At 53.9% G+C, this 22112-nt stretch overlaps 1 protein-coding gene across 7 annotated transcripts in view; it reads right to left on the bottom strand.

Moving 5' to 3' along the window:
* The window catches only part of ATP11A (ATPase phospholipid transporting 11A), a 115871-nt gene that overhangs the window by 31784 nt on the left and 61975 nt on the right, over positions 1-22112 (bottom strand). For 6 of the 7 annotated variants that reach the window (XM_028087319.2, XM_028087320.2, XM_028087322.2 and 3 more), the window contains exons 5-17: positions 21274-21381; positions 19236-19364; positions 17170-17273; positions 16654-16704; positions 14066-14130; positions 13341-13422; positions 12068-12218; positions 11509-11706; positions 8598-8771; positions 7740-7903; positions 6334-6405; positions 4709-4782; positions 914-1017 (exon numbers count right to left, since the gene is read on the bottom strand). In XM_028087319.2, coding sequence (XP_027943120.1) covers positions 914-1017; positions 4709-4782; positions 6334-6405; positions 7740-7903; positions 8598-8771; positions 11509-11706; positions 12068-12218; positions 13341-13422; positions 14066-14130; positions 16654-16704; positions 17170-17273; positions 19236-19364; positions 21274-21381 — 1476 coding nt within the window. The remainder of the gene's footprint in view (positions 1-913; positions 1018-4708; positions 4783-6333; positions 6406-7739; positions 7904-8597; positions 8772-11508; positions 11707-12067; positions 12219-13340; positions 13423-14065; positions 14131-16653; positions 16705-17169; positions 17274-19235; positions 19365-21273; positions 21382-22112) is intronic. The other variant, XM_088021902.1, reaches the window with a different exon arrangement.

Here is a 22112-nt window from a genome sequence, read left to right as displayed (position 1 = left end):
CCCACCCCTGCACACACACACCCCCCCCGCCCACCCTGTCCCACCCCCGCGCACACACACACACACACACACCCCTGCACATCCCGTCCCACCCCCACACACACCCCCGCTCCCTCCCCTCGTTCCTGCACACCCCACCAGGTGTGAGCGCGGAGTAGCTGCCGCAGGGGGCACAGCACTCAGTCCGCCTGCCGTGAGTCGGGTTATGGTTCGCACTGACGCTCCTGTGTGCGCTGCGGGCTTATTTAGGCCGTTCATTCCGTAAGTGAAAGCGTGGCTGAAGATTCCCAACCCGCGTTCCAAGACTACCTTGGCCAAACTCCCCTTGGTTTATAACGACTGTTACACGTGAAATTCTGCAGTTTGCAGCAGCGGGGACGTGGCTGTGAGGGGCCACTGTCCCTGGCTTAGGATCTAGTGTGGAGCATAGGGTGGACGGGGGTTAGAGAGGCATGCGCCCCCCTGCACCGGCGGTGCACCTGCTGAGAGGGGGCTGGCTCCCAGGCGAGCGGGCTGGCCGCACGGCACTGCTGGAGGTGTGGCGCAGGCGGGTGACGCCCTCAGCACAAGACGTGGGGAGAACCACGCAGGGGAAGTCACCACGGAAAGTGGCTTCTCGATGATGAAACACATCACCAGAAATCCCTCAGGACCCTGACATAATCACCACAGATGTGCTTATAATTATGGCCCCATAACCACCAGCACCCCCCACCCCACAATGAAAGCTCGCCACAGTCTGGAGTCAGGGGCTGTGTCAGCGGCACCGCCCGCGTGACATCCACCGGGTTCCTCTCCACGTGGGGCGCGTGCGGCCTTCAGAGTGTGTCCCTCAGGGACAGCACAGGGCGCTGTGGCCAGGCCGCCCTCCCAGCGTGGGACTCTCGAACCGCCCCCCCCCACCCCATCTTACCACTGCATTGCGCTCCACTCTGGCCCGGATCTGGTCGACTTTGCCTTCTATGACTCGGGGAAATATTGAAGAATCTGCTCCTTTGCAGAACAGATAAATTTCTCCTATAAAGTGAGGGAAACAAAGATGTTTAATCATACTAGAGGAAAAACTAGGTTATTCTTCACATTGTGCTTTTATGAAGAAACAAAAACAGAACACCGGCGTTGAGACCATCGTAGGGATTTCCCGAGACCTGTTACCACGTGCAGTCAGGAGAAAGTTAAATCGTCCTTCCCACGGCCTCAAAGCTCACGGGAAGTTGAGGACCAGGAAGAAGACCAGTGTAACCAAGGCTGTCTGGCCCCTGGGCGAGATAAGCACACGGCAGCGTGGCTGGCCCATGCACGGCCCCACGTGGAGATGCTGCAGCAGGGTGTCCATCCTTCACACTAACAAGACCCAAGGAACGCGTGCTGTGAAATGTTCCCGACACCTCAAGTCACGTCCTGACGGCTTCGCACGAGCTTGTGCGGCAGACACACGCTTCCCCCTGAGATAAACCAATTTTCTCTTCCAGGTAAGCAGGGAAACTTCAGCCAAGACCAAGAGGCGAGAACATGACAGAAGACACCAGCTCTGGTCAACAGGCCCCTGCTCTTGGAGGCTCCTCTTCCCGCCACTAACCTCCGGGCCCGGAAAGCCATGCGGCACTTCACCAGGCCGGCTTTGTGTGTGCGCGGCTCCTGGACGCGTGGGAACCCGGACAAGGGCGCCTGAACTCCGCGGCGGCGTCTGGAGCCCCACTGATCCCGGAAAGGGACTCACTCCTGTGGCACACAGCACGACATCCGAAACAGCACAAATGATGCTCACAAATGTCCTGAGACTAAACCCAAGGCTCAGGTCAACCTACGGCCAGAAAGGATGGCGTCTAGTGATGTCCGGGCCGCCAGCACATGCAGCTGGGCTGGGGCACTGCAAGGCAGGGAGCCCGATGCCCACATGCCCGCCAACTGTGCAGATTTGTGGCCCGGATTCTGGTCATGAGCCATGAAGACTGGGGGCTGGGCTGGCCCCACAACCAGCCTGGGGGCAGAGCCCATTCCTGACTCCAGACCCCACTTCTTCAGACGTGGTTTTACAGCCAGAAGGGCAGTCGAGACGACTTCATGAAAAATCATGAGGATTTACGGTAATGGCTTGTGTCACTGTCTCAACTTGTCACTCCCTCACACACAGACTCCAGGTGGGACATGTTTGGCCCTGGGACTTGGTTACAGACAGCCTCTGACATAAAAATATCCGGAGCGTGAATCAAACTTCACTCTGCAAAAAACAAGAGCTGCTCTGTGAATCTTTGGAGGTTGCTCTTCCAGTTGTGTAAACAAGAGGCCAGTAAGTGAGCTGTGGCCACAGGGGCTTGTGGTCTCCTGTACCCACCAGGTTGGAAAACCAGAGCAATTAGCCTCATCTCGAGGGATGTGTTACTACTTGAAGAACAAACTGTTTAATTAATTATTCAAACTTCTCTTGAAATTAATTGGTGCCGTGGCTGGTTCAGATGGCACGCGGTCTGTCCCGGTAAGCCTGCAGTGCCGCAGGGGAACCCCTGGGAACGGGCAGACGCCTTCCCATGGAAGGGGCCCTGGACTGGCCTGACTGCCATGGACATGATTCCTAACGTGACCACGCTCCTTCTCCAGCCCCGCGATGCCCTTCTGCGGGAAGACGGCGGTTGCTTCCCAGGGTTTCGCCCTGCGGGTGCCCAGCCCCGCAGGAAGCACAGAGGGGGCAGGACTTGGTGAGTAACGGTGGCCACGCTTCCTGCGGTGAGGTCACGCCTCCGGCTCGTGAACTGTCTCCCAGACGTCACTCAGCTGCAAGATGGCGCATCCATCCCCACAGGGAATGCCACATGGCGAAGGGCCAGTGAGGTCAAGTTCCAATTCTATGCCCTTCTTCCGGGGCACTGAGTGGCTTCAACCTGGGGAGGGCACGCCAACCGCACGGTGGAGCCGCCTGCCCCGGCACGCCCAAGCACAGCTGGGTGTGTTCTTCAACATTCTGGATGACTGTTTCCCATGACCTGCTGACCCAAGTGGCAGAACGTCTCCAGTGTTACAGGCAGCATTTACACTATGTTATGTCCCGAGACACTCAGTGCCTCACTGGCTGGGCCACACCAGTCCGCCATGCTGACGACAGGCTCAGGGGTGTGGGAATCATGCAGGGACAGTGCCCAGAGCGGCCATGTGCCTTCCCCAGGCTCGTCGTCCAGCACCCCGGAAAGTGACTCACAGGGTTCTGCCGAAAGATGCGTCCAACCTCACATTGCCCTCTGCGGCCTGAGGACGAAGACAAGCTGTTGCCGGTCCCCCCAGAACCCCATCACAAGGCTCCTGCTTAAGGACATTGACCGCCTTTGCTCCCTGTTGTGACAAAGGACACTGGCTGACACAAAATCCCCAGTGTGCCTTCAGTCACTACGTCAGGCTCAGTCTGTTTGGTTTCAGGATGGTGGCTGTATTTGGCTGCTTACCAGGCAACCTTCCAAAGACATAAACACAGCCTGGTATTGCCTAGTTTTAAGAAACAAAAAGGAGTAAGATCCCACATCTTTTGCTGAGAGGTCATTTTTGAAATTGCAACTGCATTAAGTAAATTGAACTGAGCAGTATTGATTCAGTGCTCAGTAGCAGCACAGGGGTGCCTGCACAGTGAGAAAAGTCTAGCTTCTGTATTCAGGATGCTTACAGTCTGGCCAGGTGACAAGACAGATAAACAGCTCACCTGACTGACGCAGCCAGGAAGGCTCCCTACAATGTGGCTGCTGAGCTACCCTCGGAAAAGTGCAAACCAGCAAGAGGCCCTCCAGGTGGAACTGTCCCAATAGGTAGAGGCCTCCAGGTGGAAACACCCAACAGGTAGAGGCCTCCAGGTGGAAAAGTCCTTCCAGGTGGAAAAGTCCTTCCAGGTAGAGGCCTCCAGGTGGAAATGTCCCACCAGGCAGAGGGCCTCCAGGTGGAAAAGTCCCACCAGGTAGAGGGTCTCTGGGTGGAAAAGTCCTTCCAGGTAGAGGCCTCCAGGTGGAACCATCCCAACAGGAAAAGGGCCTCCAGATGGAAACGCCCAACAGGTAGAGGCCTCCAGGTGGAAAAGTCCTTCCAGATGGAAAAGTCCTTCCAGGTAGAGGCCTCCGGGTGGAAACATCCCTCCAGGCAGAGGGACTCCAGGTGGAAAAATCCCACCAAGGAGAGGGCTCCGGGTAGAAACATGCACATTTGGGGTTGTCCTGGGGTGGAAAGCTGGGAAGGCAGCTCAGGGAATCAGTGTTAGACACCGGAGAAGAGTCTGCCTGACACAACAGGTGCCTCAGGGCACCAGCAGGATCTTTAGGATGGACGTGGTGGCAGGAGACTGGAAGGTTGCAGGTGGGTGACGTTAGGCTGCTGTGTGTGGTGGCTGCAGGGAGGGAGGGGAGACCCTGCAGGACCTGCCAGTCAAGCGGGATCCACAGGGGCTGTACCTGCAGCAGGTACGATGCTGAGGAGCCCTGTGACCCACACCTGCGCCAGGTACGATGCTGAGGAGCCCTGTGACCCACACCTGCGCCAGGTACGATGCTGAGGAGCCCTGTGACCCACACCTGTGCCAGGTACGATGCTGAGGAGCCCTGTGACCTGCGGTGGGCTCATCTCATTTTTTTTTCTACAGAGAACGAATAGTTAGATCCTAAAGCTCCTATAGAATGCAAGCATGAGAATGAAACCACAACGTATAATTCAAAGAATCAAAGGAAAAAGATATTCCTACCTGTAGCAGATTTTACAATCACACTCATTCTCCTTCTTACTGAGTCAAAACTCAAAATTTCCAGCAATTCAAACCTGAAAAAGAGATCAAAAATTGCTTTTATTACCTATCTGGCTCTTGAAGTCCTGGAACTGGGGAAGGACAGCGCTTCCCGGGGCAGAGCGTCTGGGGTGTCCTGTGCCCTGTCCTCACACCCGCCCCGTCGGGATGCACGGCACGGGTGAGTGTGCTCCTGGCGGCTGGGAGGAGGGGGAGGCTGAGGCCAGGTTCCCGCGGGCTCACCCCCCGGCCCAAGGTGCCCTGGGAATCTGTCCACCACACCAACGGCACGTTCACGTCCCTGAGTTCTGAACACGGACTCACAGGCCTATCAGAGCTGGCAAACCTGGCAATACACCAGTGTCCTTGAAGTTCATAAAAATCATTTAAGGGATGCCTGGGTGGCTCAGTCGTTAAGCGTCTGCCTTCGGCTCAGGTCGTGATCCCAGGGTCCTGGGATCGAGCCCCGCATCGGGCTCCCTGCTCAGTGAGGAGCCTGCTTCTCCCTCTCCCTCTACTGCTGCCCCTGCTTGTGCTCTCTCTCTCTCTCTCTCTGACAAATAAATAAATAAAAATCTTAAAAAAAAAAATAAAAATCATTTAAGTGAAGAAAACCGATACGCAGTCGGCTTGTATGGTCGTTATCAGAAGACCGTGATCTCTGCTGGCAGTTGAAATACTGACAGTAGCTCAGCCACCCCGGACACATGCCTCTGGGAACTCCTCGGGGTCCAGAGACCCCAGCTGCGGCTCTGGGGGCGGTGAGCCTCACGGTGCCGGCCGGCTTGCAAGCTGGAGGGGGGCCCGTGCCCCGCTGGGCAGCACCCCGAGGGCGTCCTCCCCTCCACGGGAGCCCGTCGCCTTGGGTGGAGCCGGGAGCCCGACAGCAGGCGGGGGTCTGCCCTCCGCACGTGGTCGCTCAGCTCCCCGAGCTGCCAGCGCCCCAGGGACAGTGCCATTGCGCCGACCTAGGACCAGCAGCCAGTTCCAGTCGGGGCTCACCGCTCCTGCTTACGCAGGAGCTCACGTTTCTTAAGGAAACGTTAAAATCCAAGGGTTTTTGCGGCCACAAACACGAAGCCTTATGTTCTCTGCCACCTGTCTTTGCCTGTACCCGTTATCACAAGTTTATTTAGAAAGGAAAGACGGAGCTCCGAGCCAAGACTCAAGATACGCCCTCCGTCTCTGGGACCAGCCGTCTCTGACAGACACGGTCATGACACCGAACACATGTGGTTCCTGGAGACAGAACGGGAGCCATGAGCATCAGAGTGGCTCAGACTGACTGCAGGGCGTCTGGAGACAGGGGAGTGTGGTGTCGTGGGGCCACTCAGCGTCATACAGCCCAGACGCTGCAGGGACGCCTAGAGCCTCATCTGGGACGGCTCCGAGCGAGCGCTCCCGGTGGCGCCACACCACCTGGCCAGCCGCCACTCTGACCGCCCAGCCTGCGGGCGACGCTCCGGGGCCGTCACAGAGGAAGGGGAGGAAGGTGTGCGAGTGGCACAGGGAACTGGGGTTTCCCCACGAAGCCCACAGTGAGCATGAGTCTTCCCACCTGTGGCATAAACGCGCAGTGCGCTCACCTTTCCACATCGTTCTCCCTATTTAAGATCTCCATGTAGTTGTCCTTCAGCCGCAGGTACGTGAAGCCAAGTCTGCAAAGAGGAGGGCAAGTCAGAGCTCAATTTCTAGTTCTGACACTCCTCCTTCAGACATTATTTAAGTCTGGGGAAAGCTTTCTTGTCAAGAAAAATAACTGTGGTGAAACAGAGGTTGCGAACTGAATTACACACTAAGGAAATTAAAATAGTGGTTTATTCACCGTCTCAAGAAACTCTCCCAGAGTGAACAGAATTTCTGACCTATCCCGCCTTCGGACTGGTAAGCGTCAGCGGGTTCCAGAAGGACAAGGGCGGGTGTGTGGACTGGCCCCTGTAGGGACCCCTTCTTGCTTACTGAGCAGCGGGGCTCTTAGCCAGGGTCGCCATGCCACAATTACAAGGACCCGGGGAGACTGTCAGTCTCCAGGACAACCCTCTCACTGTACTGATAAGGGAACCATGATCCAGAGCCAGCAGCCAGTCAACAAACGTCTGCAGAGCGTGGACCACGTAACCCCCGCTCCTCCACCAGCACACCCGGTGCTGTGGTGCAGAGACAAGGGCATGGCTCCTGGACGCCAGGAGCTCAGAGATGGGGAGGTGGATGTGTCAGCCCCACACCGCTGTGGCCACAATGATGCAAGGGGGCCATGGGACTGTAGGGTGAGGGTGTCCACTCGCCCCAGCTCGAGCCGACAGGCTTCCTGGAGGTGAGTCTACCACGGCTGGCAGGCACAGCCCGTCCTAACTTCTGAGCGCTCGTTAGGACGGACAAAGACAACTTGCCGTAAAGTGCATCTAAGACTGTCTGCATCTTTAACAGAAGTGAGGAGAACCACCCATTTAAGACTGTGATAAAGAAAATCCATAGCCAGGGGTTTACTCCGAACAGACATAAGCAACGCGCCTGAACAAGAATTTAGAACAACAGTCCTAAGAATGCTGGGCTTGGAAAAAGCATAGAGGACACAGAGAAACCCTGTCTGCAGAGATAAAAGACCTAAAAACCAGTCAGACCGAAATAAAAAATGCTGTAATTGAGAAGCAGAAGCGACTGGCTGTAATCACAGCGAGGGTGAAGAAGCAAAAGAAGGAACAGGTGATACAGAAGACGGGATTATGGAAAATAACGAAGCTGAAAAGACAGTGACAGATTCCGGCAGTGTTAACGGCTGCTTCTCACGCCGGTGGCAGGCTGTGAGCGGGAGGGACCCTCGCCCGCCAGCAGGAGGTGGAGGACACGGGGCACGAAGGCTCCACCTGCCCGCCCACCCCGCAGCAAGGGTCCCGGGCACAGGGGCCACCCCCGGACGCTCCAGGACCGGCCCACAGTCAGGGACGACCGCGTCGGCACGGCCCCCGCGAGCCAGACCTGCCCAGAGACCTACCTCTGGACACCCTCGACGAGGGCCACCTCGTCGGGAGAAGACGAGATGTACACACAGGATTTCCCCGAGTCTGGTGACTTCCTCGGGCCGTCCACGTCATCGTCATCCTTCACCTGGATGGTGTGGCACAGACACAGGGCCCGGAAAAACAGCTCTTCTCGCTCCTGTACAAGCATGGCACAAATCCCCCCCAAATCTATGCCATATCATCTTCAAGTACACAGAAAACACGCAGAAGACAGGGAACAATAAAACAGCACGTGCCACTTGTGGGGCTCAGGAGCCATGAATTAGTCTCCTAATTAGGGGGAGTGGAAGCGTGGCTTCTCTTCATTCTCTAGCACTTCTCAGTAGGGGAGGGGAGGGCACCGGTTCAAGGTCAGAGGAGGTGAACTCGGCATCCGGGAGCCTGGATGCCCTGGGGGAGCCCTGACCGCCTTCCCAGGGGTGCTGGGGTGTGGCCGAGGCCCAGATGGGCCACAGACCACAGGTCCTTCCTCTGAGACTGCCCCGAAAGAGCAGTTTCCATGTGGAAACCGTCTGAGGCAGACGTGGCAGGGGATACGGTGCCCTTGGTCTCTAGGAGATATCACTGCATCGCCTGCTAAGGTGAGCTGCCCTGCGTCCCCAGGGGACCTTGCACAGGGCTCTGCGGTCACCAAGGTTTTGGGAATGATCTTCTCACTGACCATGTGACCATGGTGAGGGGTCACAGCACCTCCCGGAGATGCTGAGGTCCGGAGCCACAGGACTTGGGCATGTGTGCATGTGTGCCTGTGTGTACATGCGTGTGCATGTGAACACATGGGGCATGTGTCTGTGTATGCATGTGTGTGTACGGGGGGCGTGGCCACCTACCCTGGCGCCGGCGCCCGGGGAGGAGTCGATCATGTCGATGCCAGAGGTACCGGGGAGCACCTGCCCGTTGCACACGGCGTGTGGCACGTACACGTGGCCCTCGATGCAGCACTCCTTGAACTCCATGTTGTTCTCCGTGAGCGTGCCAGTTTTGTCCGTGAAGATGTACTCGACCTGCGGACACATGGTGCCGCTGCGTGGGGCTGGCCAGGGCTGCATGACCTCCTCTCAGAGAAGGAGCCACTCGCCAAATCAGACCCCAGCGCAGCCTCGCTTCCTAACATCAACATTCCCCACGGGAAGGGGCCTCTCCGGGCGGCCCCCCCCCACACTGCTGGGGCAGGCGGAACCGCACGCAGGCCAGCTCCCCAGCCTCCTCCAGCGTCTGCCAGGGCTGAGCGGTCCCGATCCAGCCGTGCAGGAGGTGTAGGCGAGGGCTTCGCTCTCCCCAGGAAACGATGGTTTTCCTGTTGTCTCTCAGTCTGCGGATGGAAGCACTGCATGGAGCTGGTCTGCCGCTTCTCGGAAAGAGAGACTCGGGGCGGGGGGAGTCCTGAATCCTCTCTAATGAGAAAATCAAGGATACAGGGAGGATAAACCTGAACTTCCTCTGTAAGGTCTGGGAGGTCAAAGTTCACAGTACCGTTTAGGACACAAGAATCAGAACTCCAGCAAAAGGGCAAAACAGATTTCAGGCCGAAAACCATACCCAGTGTTAAGCTCTGCACTGGGCCCGATTCTGGTTCTGTGTGCATCAGGAGTAACAGCGGAATTCTGGATGACAGAACAGTGGGAGGGTGTCCCCACCGGCTGAGACCTGCTCGCTGCCCCCGGCACACGCACAGGAGGCAAAGTGTAAGGGCCAAAGTGCAGGAGCGCAGGAAGCAGAGGAGACACACCGGCCAAGTGTTTCACGGTCTGCCTTCTTCACTTAGTCTCAGCAAAATGTTCTCTTTTGTCTTAATCCCTCTGCAGAAAATGCCTTTTCCCTGGGCGCCTGGTTTTACAAGTAAGCTGGGAGGACACAGCAAACGACCTGCCATCCAAACGCTTGCCCAAAACACCACTGAACCTCTCCCTGTGCTCTGGACAATTAGGAGCAAGAAGGGAGCCTGCGTGTGACAGGTCCCTGGCACGGTGGCTATGGTTTTTGAAGTAACCGCCACCTGACTTTTTTCAGAGTGTGGATCAACAATAATAACGAACATCCCGGGAGGCCCCATCTTTTTTTTTTTTTTTAAAGATTTTATTTATTTGAGAGAGAGAGAACACGAGTGCAGAAGTAGGGGGAGGGTCAGAGGCAGAGGGAGAAGCAGACTCCCCACTGAGCAAGGAGCCTGACATGGGGCTCGATCCCAGGACCCCGAGATCATGACCTGAGCCGAAGGCAGACGCTTCACCGACTGAGCCACCCAGGCGCCCTGGAGGCCCCGTCTTCTGAAACAACTTTCCACAAACCTCCAGAATGCCAGTGTTACAAGATAATTTGAGTCAAATTCACTGTACTAACCACCGCTCCACACTTTTCTTGTTACAGAAAGATGCTTTCCTCTAAGAATTTCTCAGAAAGACACAGCATGAACTGTGTATTGTTGCCAAGGATGTGAACTACGCAGACGTAAAGCTATTCTAGCGCCGGTGACCGAGTCAGGGTTTCCGTGCGGCCGTCTGGGAACAGACCACAGCCTGCAGAGCGGCATGCGCTGGAGGGACGCCCTGAAACCCACGCTCATCAGTAAGCAAGTTCTCTCTTGGTAACAAGTACCTGTGACGCAAGGGGGTGAAGGCAGGGGGTCCCCAGCTACGTCTGAGCGTCTATTTACAGACTGCCCTCTGGGGCAGATTTCAGCGGCCAGGCTAAAACGGCCCTGTTTGTGGGGCGCCTGGGTGGCGCGGTCAGTTAAGCATCCCATTCTTGATTTCACCTGAGGTCATGATCTCAAGGTCGTGAGGCTGAACCCCACGTCAGGCTCCATGCTCAGTGAGGCATCTGCTGGAGGTTCTCTCCCTCTGCCCCTCCACTCCCTGTTGTGTGCACGTTCTCTCTCTCAAATAAATAAAATCTTTAAAATGGCCCTGTTTGCAAAACTACTCCCCCAAATTTCTTACTTTTTTTTTTTTTTTAAATGAGTGAACTACCGTTTACCAAACGCTCTTTAGGAAAGGGTCAGGGCCAGAGTGGCGGGCCTTTCCAGAGCTGGCGTCCCAGGGAAGCAGCAGCTGAGGTCTGGGTCTAGTGCACAGGCGCGCATAGGCTCTGCCCCTCATCCAGGCAGCCTAGTGCACACCACAGCTCTGAGGCCCCATTCAGCACAGGACTGTGGCAGGGCAGGTATACGGAACCACGCCCATTTTACAGATTAAGACACTCAGGTGCACAGAGCTCAGCCACCAATGTCAGCAAACAGCAGGGCTGCAATGAGGTGTCTGAGGTCTGCGATACACCAAGCCACTGGAACGCTGAGGTCTCACTTTGCTCATTTTTAAATCAAGGAAAACTGCTCACTCTGAGTTCAGAGAAGGACATCTGGCGTAAGAGCTGAGTGCAATGCTTGTAAGGTAGAGACTCACCCAACTTACAGCGTTAAAACCCAGAATGAGCACCACTTACACAAGGCCATGGGTGAGCTTGTAGCAACCAGCTAACGCAGCTGATGCTGCATAAACTGTGTATAGAAAAGCACTATCAACTGTCATATAAATAAAGTTTAAAAAGCCAACGTGCTGTTGTGTTTCATGAGTTGTGGGATATGCATCTCTAGGGGTGAATCGAAGTAGAAAACTTTTCACTGGACCACCCGGATAATGTGCCCCCGTGACAGGGATCACTCAGAATCCACGCGCCTGGGAAGGGGACACAGAGGGACGCGCTCAGCCGCAAAGCCGGGAAGAGGGCGCCGCACGTACTGACCTGCCCTAATTCTTCATTTAAATCCGAGGTGTTGACCAGGGGCCCCTCCCCTGTGTCCTCGTCAAACATTTCTTCATCCCAGGTGATGAAATACGAGCCCAGGAACTTCTGCATCTCCACCGTGACGTACATGGACACGGGAATGATGTAGTTGAAAAGGACCATGAAGGCCAGGAAGTCCGTGAACGCCCTGAGGAACTGAGAGAGCGCCGCGTGACTTCCTGCACCCCCTCGCCAGCATCTCAGAGCTCTGCTCGGATCGCACGGGTGCTATTTACAAATACAGGCACTCTCTCAAGACAGGACGCTGTGCCGGGTTCTAGAGGCGTTCATGCTGCACCCCTCCTGAACTTACTGTGGGAGCCAATCCCTTTCCAGACCGTACACTCAAATACCCAAATAAGACAGCAGCAACCAGGGTAAGGGGGCAATGGTTATACCTTCCGAATCTCTATTACAAAGATGTCGTCAGTCAAAACCTCACATTCTCCTGCCACGTTTTCGTAACAATGGCCGACAGGGTGTTTCTGATCACTGCAAAGGGGGGCATGTTCCGTACCAGGTTCCTCTGTCTTTCTGACTCGGTTTTCTGATTATACCACGGCTCGTCTCGGAACGGTTCACTCTGCCACACGTACTTGAGGATGGTGTTTATCAGCGCTTTACTGATCAGAATGCAGAGGTACACAATGAGGAACACGTTCATGGATCTAAAACACAAGACAGCAACAATACTTAGTGATTGCTTGCTAAAGAACCTTTCTCACTCGCCAAGACAAACGTACCGCGAAGACGCAGAGCAACATGTTTTAAAGGAGCCCCCCACCATCTGCTGGCACAGCAAGAATGAGAACAGAAGTTCGCATGTATCTGAGTTCCTCCCGTGACCACAGGCGTGTGCTTCTAGGGGCCACAGGGAAGGTTTTGAAAACCGGAGAGTGGTGCACGCGGCCACGCTGCTGACCACGTGGTCTGGGAGTCTATGACTAAGGACATCCAGAAGTCAAGTCTTCTGCCATGAAGTGTCAGCCAGGGAGGGCCAAATTTAGAGATTACCACCAGGGAAGGAGGGAGGGAGAGGCCCTCAGAACCGGAAAAATACTGAATCCCTGGCCAATGTCTTAGTGGATCTTGTGAAAAAGGCTTCATTTTCCAGTATCTATTTCTGAAACCTATTCATCAGTGTAGACATCTAGAAACAAATCATTCTTGCGTATTGAGAGCCAAATCTCCATTTTCACATCTGGTACAGCCGTCAATGGACAGAGAGACCCATGATCACGCTGAGACCAACTTGCCGAGAGCAGGCAGAAGTGACCCTCACAGTCTTCCCAAAGATCTCCAAGTCCTGCATAGCTCTGAATTAAGTAATTTATAACCACTTCAAGTCAGGGATACACATGAACAAAAGGCAAAGAAGACAAAATTCTGGGCCACGTTTTCTCACAAGTTCAACTCTATACTTGGTTTGTCATCGTAAGGATTTTACCATTGCATGAAAATAACACTGTTTTCTCTGTTCATGCTTTCCTCAGGAAACAACCCAAAGCTGAAAGTGACCCAATTTTGACGTTTTCCTGAATCGGTGAGAGGAGTTGCCAGGACTTTGGCCATCCACACGAGGGAGCCTGCAGACGTGGGCCGAAGGTGTGTGGTCACTTGTGTCCCCGCAGAACAAGACTGTCTATCTAACACCCAGTGTGACCAGCTCCCTAGAGACCACAACGGAATTACTAATCGAGCCAGAAGGAAAATGCTTTCATGTCTATAGGGGCTCATGATGGTTTTAGGTCATGGAGCTTTACGCACTTCCAAGGGGTCCTGAGACTCACTTTTCTACAGCAGATCGTTTCTGGGATTTCGACTGATAATTTAATGCCATCTTGGTTTCCATGCCCGTGTAAATAGCAACACCTGTAAAGCAGGAAAGTCAACATCAGAACAATAACACAGGCGGATCTCGCCTTCACATAGGAGGTCACACACAGCAACAGTAAAACTGAATTGTGGACAAAACAAATCATATTTTAAATTTCATTAGACAAACTAGATGTTCATAAAAAGAGTCCCACAACAGGACCCTCCAGACTAAAGAAATACTTTTTTTTTTCCTGCAGAGATTAATCTCTTTTTCTTGAAAATCTAATCTGATTTTACTATATTGGGTTTTCTGAAACAGGGCACACATGCATATTTTTAAGTTGTCTCAATTAAAAGACAAAAATAACCCATAGAGACGGGAGATACCACCAGAGAAATGCAGCCTTTAAAAGAAATCTCCTGCGGAACTATGTTGTGTGAGTTCTCTCATGGACATAAATTTATGTTTTTGAGTCAGAAACTACAGACACTCAATATGCAAGGACCCTCAAACACCACTGCCTCGTGGGGGGTGGCAATCCACCAGGACAGGTTTTCTTAGGCTGATGACCCCTGCCACAGAGCCCAACTCGGAGCACGGCGAGATGCGTTCACAGCAGCACTACGGACTTTAACTGCTCAATGCACCCTTAATTTTAGAAGCTGTTAGTAATAATTCACTAACTGAGACACTAACCAAAGATCTTCTCGGTGTTCTTCAGCGTGGCTCCTCTGAGAAGCAAGTTCTCCGACCCCAGGGGCCTGCAAAGATAGGAGCAGCAGAGTAGGGCAAGGAGGCGGACAGAAGAAGGCGCTCCAGGATGGGAAACCGAGGCCTGTGCCTAACAGACCTGGTTTCAAGAGGAAATCATTTAAACGTGGAGTAGCTTATATTTGGTTTATGAAAGTCAGCCTGGCTCCATGTGAGACTGTGGCCTCCAACCTGGGAGGTAAGACCTGCTGTGCAGAAAGACCTGGCAGGTGGCTCTTCGCGGTGCCCACTCTCTGGCGGGGCCTTGTCAGGAATGCGGGCTCCCAGCCCACCCAGACCAACTGAAAGGCCCGAAATTTCTGAGAAGGTGGTGTCTGTGACTCAAGAGGATTCAGCTGTTCCCACCACATCCTCAGGGAGACTCCACGAGTCTTGTGAGATCCGGTCTTACTTTCAAACATGGGAACACCGTGTGCATTCATCCACACGGCAGTCAAACCCACAAGGACCCTCTGCGTGCAGGTGGCCTCCAAATCTGGAGCCTCCTCTGCACCTGCTACTTCGGGGAAGCAACAACCAAGGAAGTTAAAGACCACTCACGAAGAGCAAGCGGGCCCTAAGCACTCAAGACTCAACAGTGAGCAACAGGCCGCGCCTCTGCCTTTAGGGGTTCATGTTCTCGGGACTCCCCTGTTGGTGGATTCCTCACTGCTTCTCACTTCCTGGCATTAGAAGAGAGTAAGAAGCAGAACGCGACTCTGCAATGTTGTTGCTGTCAGCATTCTGATTTCATTTGCAGGGTGAAGGGACATGTGCTCTTGATTTTTCAGTGCACGAAACGTCGCATCACCACAGTAAGCGCAGAGCCTACTGAACGCCACGGACTTAGGCGTGCTCCGTCTAGTTAGCTGTCGCAGCTCAGGGCCAAATCCGGCTGAGGACGAGGGCAGGAGGCTGCTGCCCAGAGGACACCTGACCCGCCGCGTCTGCCCAGGGCAGCTCCGTGGTCTTGGCTCTCATGCAGGGCCTGACTGCCACAGACGCTCCAGGGCTGCACACTCCTGTCTGGTCCTCTTACAAGGACTGTCAGCCTTTGCAAGTGGCATGCTTACAATGCCCGTTGAACGTGCTTATGAAAACAAATGGCCCTTTTAAAAGTGTCTTTGGGAGGTCAAAAAATAATTTTAAAAAGTACTTTGCTTCTAGTTTGGACAGGAGGACAAAGAAGTACCACTCTGAATGGATGAAGAACTGGGATATATCATTCATCACCGTTCACATCGCGAATTTATAAACACCTGTAATACCCAAATATTAAAAGTCTGCTGAATAGTGAGTACTTAGAGAGCAAAGCAAGAATTAGTATCAACATGTGAAATATATTAGTTATGACCTTCCCAAGCTACTCAGCATTAAACTTTGTCTGAACGTGAAGCAGGAAAAGCCAACAGCGTTTATTTCTTCTGATTCATCCCAGCGGCACTCTGAGTAAATCCAAATCTACTTCATCTTCCAGCAGTACTTCTCACGAGACCCAGAAATGCAGGTTGTTTCTGCACAGAAACTAGGAACATCCTGTAGACTAGCATCTGTTTCGGGAAGACCACGAGTGTGCCTCCACAACCTCTCAGAAGCACCGTGAACGTGCTGATGGAGCTTGGTCATGACTCATGAAGCACACAAACCATTTCCACGAAACACACAATTTCAAGAGGGGCCCCAGGGTCTTACATTTATTACCATCTATCTCCTACCGAGATTATTTCTACTTCTAGGCAACCGTTTTCCTTGACCCACAAGGTAACACCAGGACATCGACAATGTGGAGACGGCTTAAGTGGAAAGAAAAATGATTTCTCCAACACAGGAGAGGCAGGGGTTACAGAAAACGTCAGCTCCAAATCCTACTCCAAGTCAACTTCCTACCCTGTCCATCTCGATTACCTCGACAGCAAGGACCCACTAGACCTGGAAACTATGTCCAGACGACACACCCACAGGCCTGGGGACGCAGAGAACCAGTGCTGGATGAGAGCGGACCACATGCGTCTGGCACCAGCTGGTTCCGGGGCACTGCCCACCTTGTGGGTGCGGGTCCTTGTCACAATCTGTGGGTGTGACGGATCCCAGACTGCTATGATGAAGCAGGTGAGCACAGCCACCTGCCACCTACACGGTCCCTAGAGGAGACACATCCCCTTAAATCTAGAGAGAATCTAGAACCAGTGCCCCAGTGATGATCTCGAGTAGATGATACACTCCAGTCAAATGGCCTCAAGTCAGAAACGGCTCAGCTTCACAGCAGAACCTCATCCATAAAGGCTGAAGGGCATTTCTCAGGGGGCAGTGGCTCACTGTCAGATGGGTTCCTAACACTGCTTCCCCTGAGTGCCATCAGCTTGTTGGCACCAACAGCTATACTCACAAGAGAAACCAGAGAAGACAGCGGGAGCAGGACCTGGACCTTTGCTAAAGCAGAATTCTACTTTCCAAACCCAACGGAGCAGCAACAAAGATTACAAACAGAATTTGTAATCTGATAGCACGGATGACAACAGCGCCGCTGTCCTCACCTCACCACAGGGTCGTTCCGATCGTTGTAGACGTTGATGCGGCCGACGAACCTGGCAACAAGAAGTCAGATCAGTGCCGCGCAGCTGGGGCGGGAGGCGGGCTGGCCACCCGCCGTCCGCACCCGTCTGCAGCTTCCAGGGTGGGAGCCTGCTCCGCTCCAGGGCTGCGTTCCTGCTCAAAAGCTCATCGGCTTCCTCCCCATTTCTTCTTTTACTTTCTGTCCTTATTAGCCCATGACTCCAAGGATTTTCCTTAAAACTAGTTCCTCAAGTTACAGAAAAATCACTTTTTCTTCAATAAACTTAGTTCCGTTAAGCCAGTCCAAATATTTGCACAAATAGCTACAGATTTTAATGTTGCTGAACTATAAGAATATTAAGTGAACTGTTTTATTTCTGGCTTGGTCTTAATTTTTAAGCAGTGATGTACATGCTTTCCAGATGGGCGGGGTGGAGAGCAGAATAGCAGCTGGGGTGGGGGGAGCGGTGACGCCAGGGAATGCCGCCCGGACTTACTTGTACAGGTCGGGCTGGGGCTGCTCACACTCAATCGTGGCGTGTAAGCCGTCTATATCTTCTTCCGTATGAAACCCCTTCGTGTCCTGAACAGCATAGTGGGTCTGCGGATCGACAAGAACAATGAATTCACAACCCAACAAGGGATGTTGTGCCTGTACCAGCGCCTGCTGTGCCTGTAACTAAGCCCGAGTCCGGAGCCTCCGTGCCGTGTCAGAGAGAACTATGAACACGGAAGTCATGTACCAGTAAACGCAGACTAGGGTGTGGGGTTGTTAACAAGTTACAGAAGCACAAGGCGCCACTGGCACACTAGCCCACTGCCCTCAAGCCGTGAGAGAGCTTCTTCAAAACGGGACATCTCCATCTGTCCCTGTGATGGCTACCCGTCAGGAAACAAATCTAGGAGTCAATGTTCCTCTTACTCATATGCTGCCTACTGTGTGCACAGGGGCTGTCCCTGGCATCGCAAACTGCTCGGGCCTGGCGCTCTCCCCGCATGGCCACGCACTCGGCATCCACCGACAGCCCCGCAAACCTAAGCGCGCCTCAGACCCTGGTGGGCTCGCGGGACATCGACTGCCCGGCCGGCCCCCAGTTTCCGATGCAGTGTGTCCGGGGGGCCCGAGAACAGCATTTCTAACATGACTCAGGCAGTGCAGATGCACCGGCCCGGACGGCATCACCAACGGGAACAGGTGGGCTGGGAGCCCGAGCGTGAGAGCCTGTGGAGACAGCGCATCTCTGAATGTCCGCTCATCTTCCCGGCAATCAGGTGCTGGGCGGGAAAGGGCACCACAGGTCAAAACAGGCAGGAGATAAATCACAGCAGCAGCGGCTTTTAGAACTCGCTGGGGGCCCTACTGTGCACCTGGGACGTCGGGAATTTTTCTAAGTACATCCTACAAGAGCCCCTGACAGGTCTGTCTGAAAACTGCAAAGGTTAAAAATGCCTGCCCAAGGTCATACGGGCCGTGACTGTGACGAGTGCAGGAGCCCCAGTGTCTTTTACAGGAAGAGCTCAGTAACTCCAGCGCCCAGGCCCTGGTCAAATGTGCAGATATGAAGTCAGAGAGCACACAGGGCACTGAGCACAACCGCACGAAAGGTGCTAGCCATGCTGGGGCAGCCCTCCTGCAGGATGGGCACGAGGGGCCACCCGGTGCCAACAGCCAAGGTCCACGTGGCTCACCGGGTGTCAGGGACACGGGAACGTAATCCCCACACTCAGACACCTGACACCACAGTCACCTGGCTCTCCCAGGGGCTTCCACCCCCCACAAATACCATCGATTGTGCCAGAATGTTAGCCCTCTTGGGATGGACGCCTACATAGGAAAGGTGCCTCAAAAGTCCCACAGGGTTTATACAATGATATGAATTATCCATAAAAGAAAGAAAATATCTCTTTCCCACCATTGAAATCCCACCATTAATTGCCATTGACCAATGCCTCAGACATGGTTGGGTCCACTGAGCCATGCTCACCAATTTCTTAAACTCCTTGGAGGCTCCCATTGTTTTAAAAATAATGAAATCTTTAAATAGTGATATATTCTATTCTTTTGCGATTGTTAAAGTTTTGTAGCACCAACTGGCAGTACAGAATTCCATTCTAAGAAATTAATTCTAAGTTCAGAAAATCCTTATTAAGATATTTGAACAAAAGGACACTCATTAAAGTGATAGTCCTCAAAAATCTAGACTCTCGTGTGGCTTTTCACATAATCCCATCTAGTGAAGACACTAATTTTGACCAGTAAAATGAAAAATTTCCAAATTCCCACAATCTACTCCCTGCATCCTGGTCCCTCCACTCAGTGACACAGCTAAGAACATGAAGTCATTTCTGTTAACCAGAGTGGGCTATGGACCCTGAGGGGGGGCCAGGCAACGGCGGGATGTGGGGAGAAGCAAAGTGAGGAGCCGTGTGGCCGGCCCAGCTCCCCCGGTTTCTCCGTAACCCCTGGGAACACTGGGTTTGCAACCACGGTGCTGCAGCGGCTGGCCACACAGCGTGGCTGGTGCAGTGCCCTGTGCAGGGCCCCTAATGAAAGGCACGGTACTTTGTGACTGGACTCTCCATCTAAACTGGCGGTGGTCACGTGGCAGGTCCCATCCCCGCGGCTGCTGGAGAGGAAGATCAAGTCACAGGGGAAGGTCTCGTCCTCCTTGACCATGACGATGTCCCCGACCTGCAGGACAGACAGACAGCCTCGGTGTGGCGGCCCCTGCGGTGCAGGGGCCTCGGTGTCTGCAGGCAGAGGTATGGATGGGGAGGCACTCTAGGGAAGGACTGTGTGCCGGGATTCTGCCCAAACCATGGAAAGACCAGGTGAGGGTCTCGAAGGACCAACTTTAGACCCACGGAGCATCAAAGCGTATTATGATGGAATATTCTGCACTGAAAACATAGACAAACTCCCATAACCCGATTATCCTTGACTGAGCCCAAGCCAGACAAGCTCAAGTATTTGTTAATGAGTCTGAGTGGGAATTATTCCTGCAGGAAGGTGTCGATCTAGAAAATCCCTTCAACTGGCAGGTGTGAACAGCTGTGACGTGGGGGGTAGGGGTTCCTGAAGCACAGGAGGGGATGGGACTCAGAGGAATGGACTGAGTGGAGGACCAGTCCCCAAATGCAGCCTATGTGATTCCATTTATGCCGTGACGGTCTTGAGATAACGTGATCTTAGTGACGGACCACTGGAGACTCTTCCTGAATGGCCTCGGGCACCTCTGCTGGCCTGGCCCTGTCTCACGCTGTCCGTGCAGAGCCCTCTCGGCTCCAACTGGCCAGCTACAGAACAGACATTTCCCATAGGAGATCAAGGCATTAAAAATGCAATTTTCTCCTGGTTGATGCTGTTTAGGTCTGTTTATTAAAAGTACAGAAGGCTTTGCCAAGGAAATACGGTCATTAAGGGGAAGTACATGAAGGGCCTAGGGTCTGAATTAGTCTGTTAATATGTGCACAGGGCCCCACCAGCATTCCGTTCCAGACCCCGTGACGGCCAAGAAATCATCACCAGTCCAGGTAAAGTGAGGGGAGAAGTCCTAAAACACCTGGTCAGGAAAACTTACAAAATAAAGAAGATGCAGGAGCACCTGGCTGGCTCAGTTGGTGGAGCATGAGACCCTTGATCTCAGGGTTGTGAGTTCAAGTCCCGTGTTGGGCATAGAGATTACTTTAAAAAAAAACTTGAAAAAAACAAAAACAAAGAAAATGTTGCTTAAAATCTTAAAAATACATAGAATAGTGTGTATGATACGTGTTGGAATAGGTTCACAAATATGGCCACGTGCTGGTGACATGTGAGCAGGCCTTCGGGTGGGTTTTGGTTGGGTGGGGTAGGGGGGATGGGGTGGAGAGGGAGGGGAAGTGCGGGTAGGGAGAGGGGATGGGCACGGGGTGGGGGTGGGGCATGGGCACAGGGTGGGGGATGGGCACAGGGTGGGGGGATCAGGGGCTTCAGAGGTGATACGCAGCCGGGCATCAGGAGGAGGCAGGAGGGCCCAGCCGGGTTCTATCCCTGGGCTCACAGCTGACACTCCCCAGGGACAAGCCTTCGCGTCCACACCGCGGGCTGGGGCACACGCAGATGCTTCCCAATGGCTAGTGCAGGTGTGAAAACCAGCCACGTAAGTGACATAATCAAACGTTTAAGCAGACACCGATGCGTCAGTTACACACACAGCTCACTGCAACCGGGAATGAAAACACAACCTTCAGTGAGCTTTCCGTTCCTAATCTCAGAGTTTTCGTTCTAGAACAAGTTTTCTAAAAGCGTCCTAGAGCTTCCTCTGTCCTGACTGGTTGGAACAATCTCCTCAAGTCCAGGCAACCCTGATGGGGTCTGCAGAATTAAACTGCTCTAAAAAAGAAAGCTCATTACAACTTAAAATGAGGAAAATTAAAGTTAAGGAAATAGTGGTAGGTGCTTAGCTTTAGTGAGAAGGGTTTAGGGATGCAGTCGGGACTATATCCAGTAAAGAAGCAATTCCAGGCACAGGTATGGCTAAATTAAAACCCTGTTGCATTGCTGCTTTTTGGCTTTTAACTGTTCCTGGTTTTGGCTGAAGAAATGCGCCAGTGTTGCTTACCCTCAGCTTTCGGCTCTGCTTCCGAACCAGCTTGCCGTGCTGGATGAAATGCACAGGGCACTGGTTCATGGCGTTGTCTGCCTTATGGCGAAGCCAGTCCTCATAGCCCTAAAGGGGAGAGAAGACACGCCCGTGTGGTGGAGCCGAAGGCCACTGAGGGCCCTCAGCCCTGAGCCAGCCGGCCGCGCTGGACCTGGCTGGATGGGCCACGACCGTGGGTACCCACTTCTTCACAGCCCCTGGCACCTTCACAGGCTTCTGGACATTCTCCCGTGGGACACGTGTCTACTGTCTGTGCTCGACCACTGGGATGGCCACGCCTAGCTGCTCACTGCCAGCGCCCTGGCCGAGGCCTCACTCAGGCAGGAGGACCAGGGTGGGGGTCTCCCGTTCCCCTTCCTGCAGGCCCAGGCGTGAGCCTCACCTGGTTCCCTGACCCAGTGAGTGTGTCACAGGCCCCACAGCACATGCGTGCAAATGTGTGTGGGGGGGCGCTCAGAGGAGAAGGGTCTGAGCCGACCCCCAGGGGATGCTCAGCGCTTGCCCAGAAAGGAGGTGGTGACACCACAGTAAATGGCATGAGGGGGCAGGATCGCACGTGGGTGGGGCCAGGGGCCAGGGCCAGGCCGGCCTGGAAGGTTGAAGATAGTGTGGGGCATGCAGAAAGCCAGGCAGGGTGGGCAGCCCGGGAGGGCTCGGGGCAACTGCCCAACTCACTGAAGTCGCTGGAGATTTGAACAGAGGGGGTCAGATGCGTTTAGCGCCCAGGCGGGACGAGGCACATCTGGGACTAGCAGATGCCAGGCTCCCCAAAGGGGCTTCCTGAGCTGCAAGGAAGG

This window comes from Eumetopias jubatus, unplaced genomic scaffold, assembly GCF_037043125.1.
Source record: "Eumetopias jubatus isolate StellerSeaLion01/CBP00866 unplaced genomic scaffold, mEumJub1_p1.0 scaffold_3, whole genome shotgun sequence".
NCBI classification, from domain to species: Eukaryota; Metazoa; Chordata; class Mammalia; order Carnivora; family Otariidae; genus Eumetopias; species Eumetopias jubatus.
Note: the sequence above shows the minus strand (reverse complement) of the source record. Positions and strands in the feature narration are given on the sequence as shown.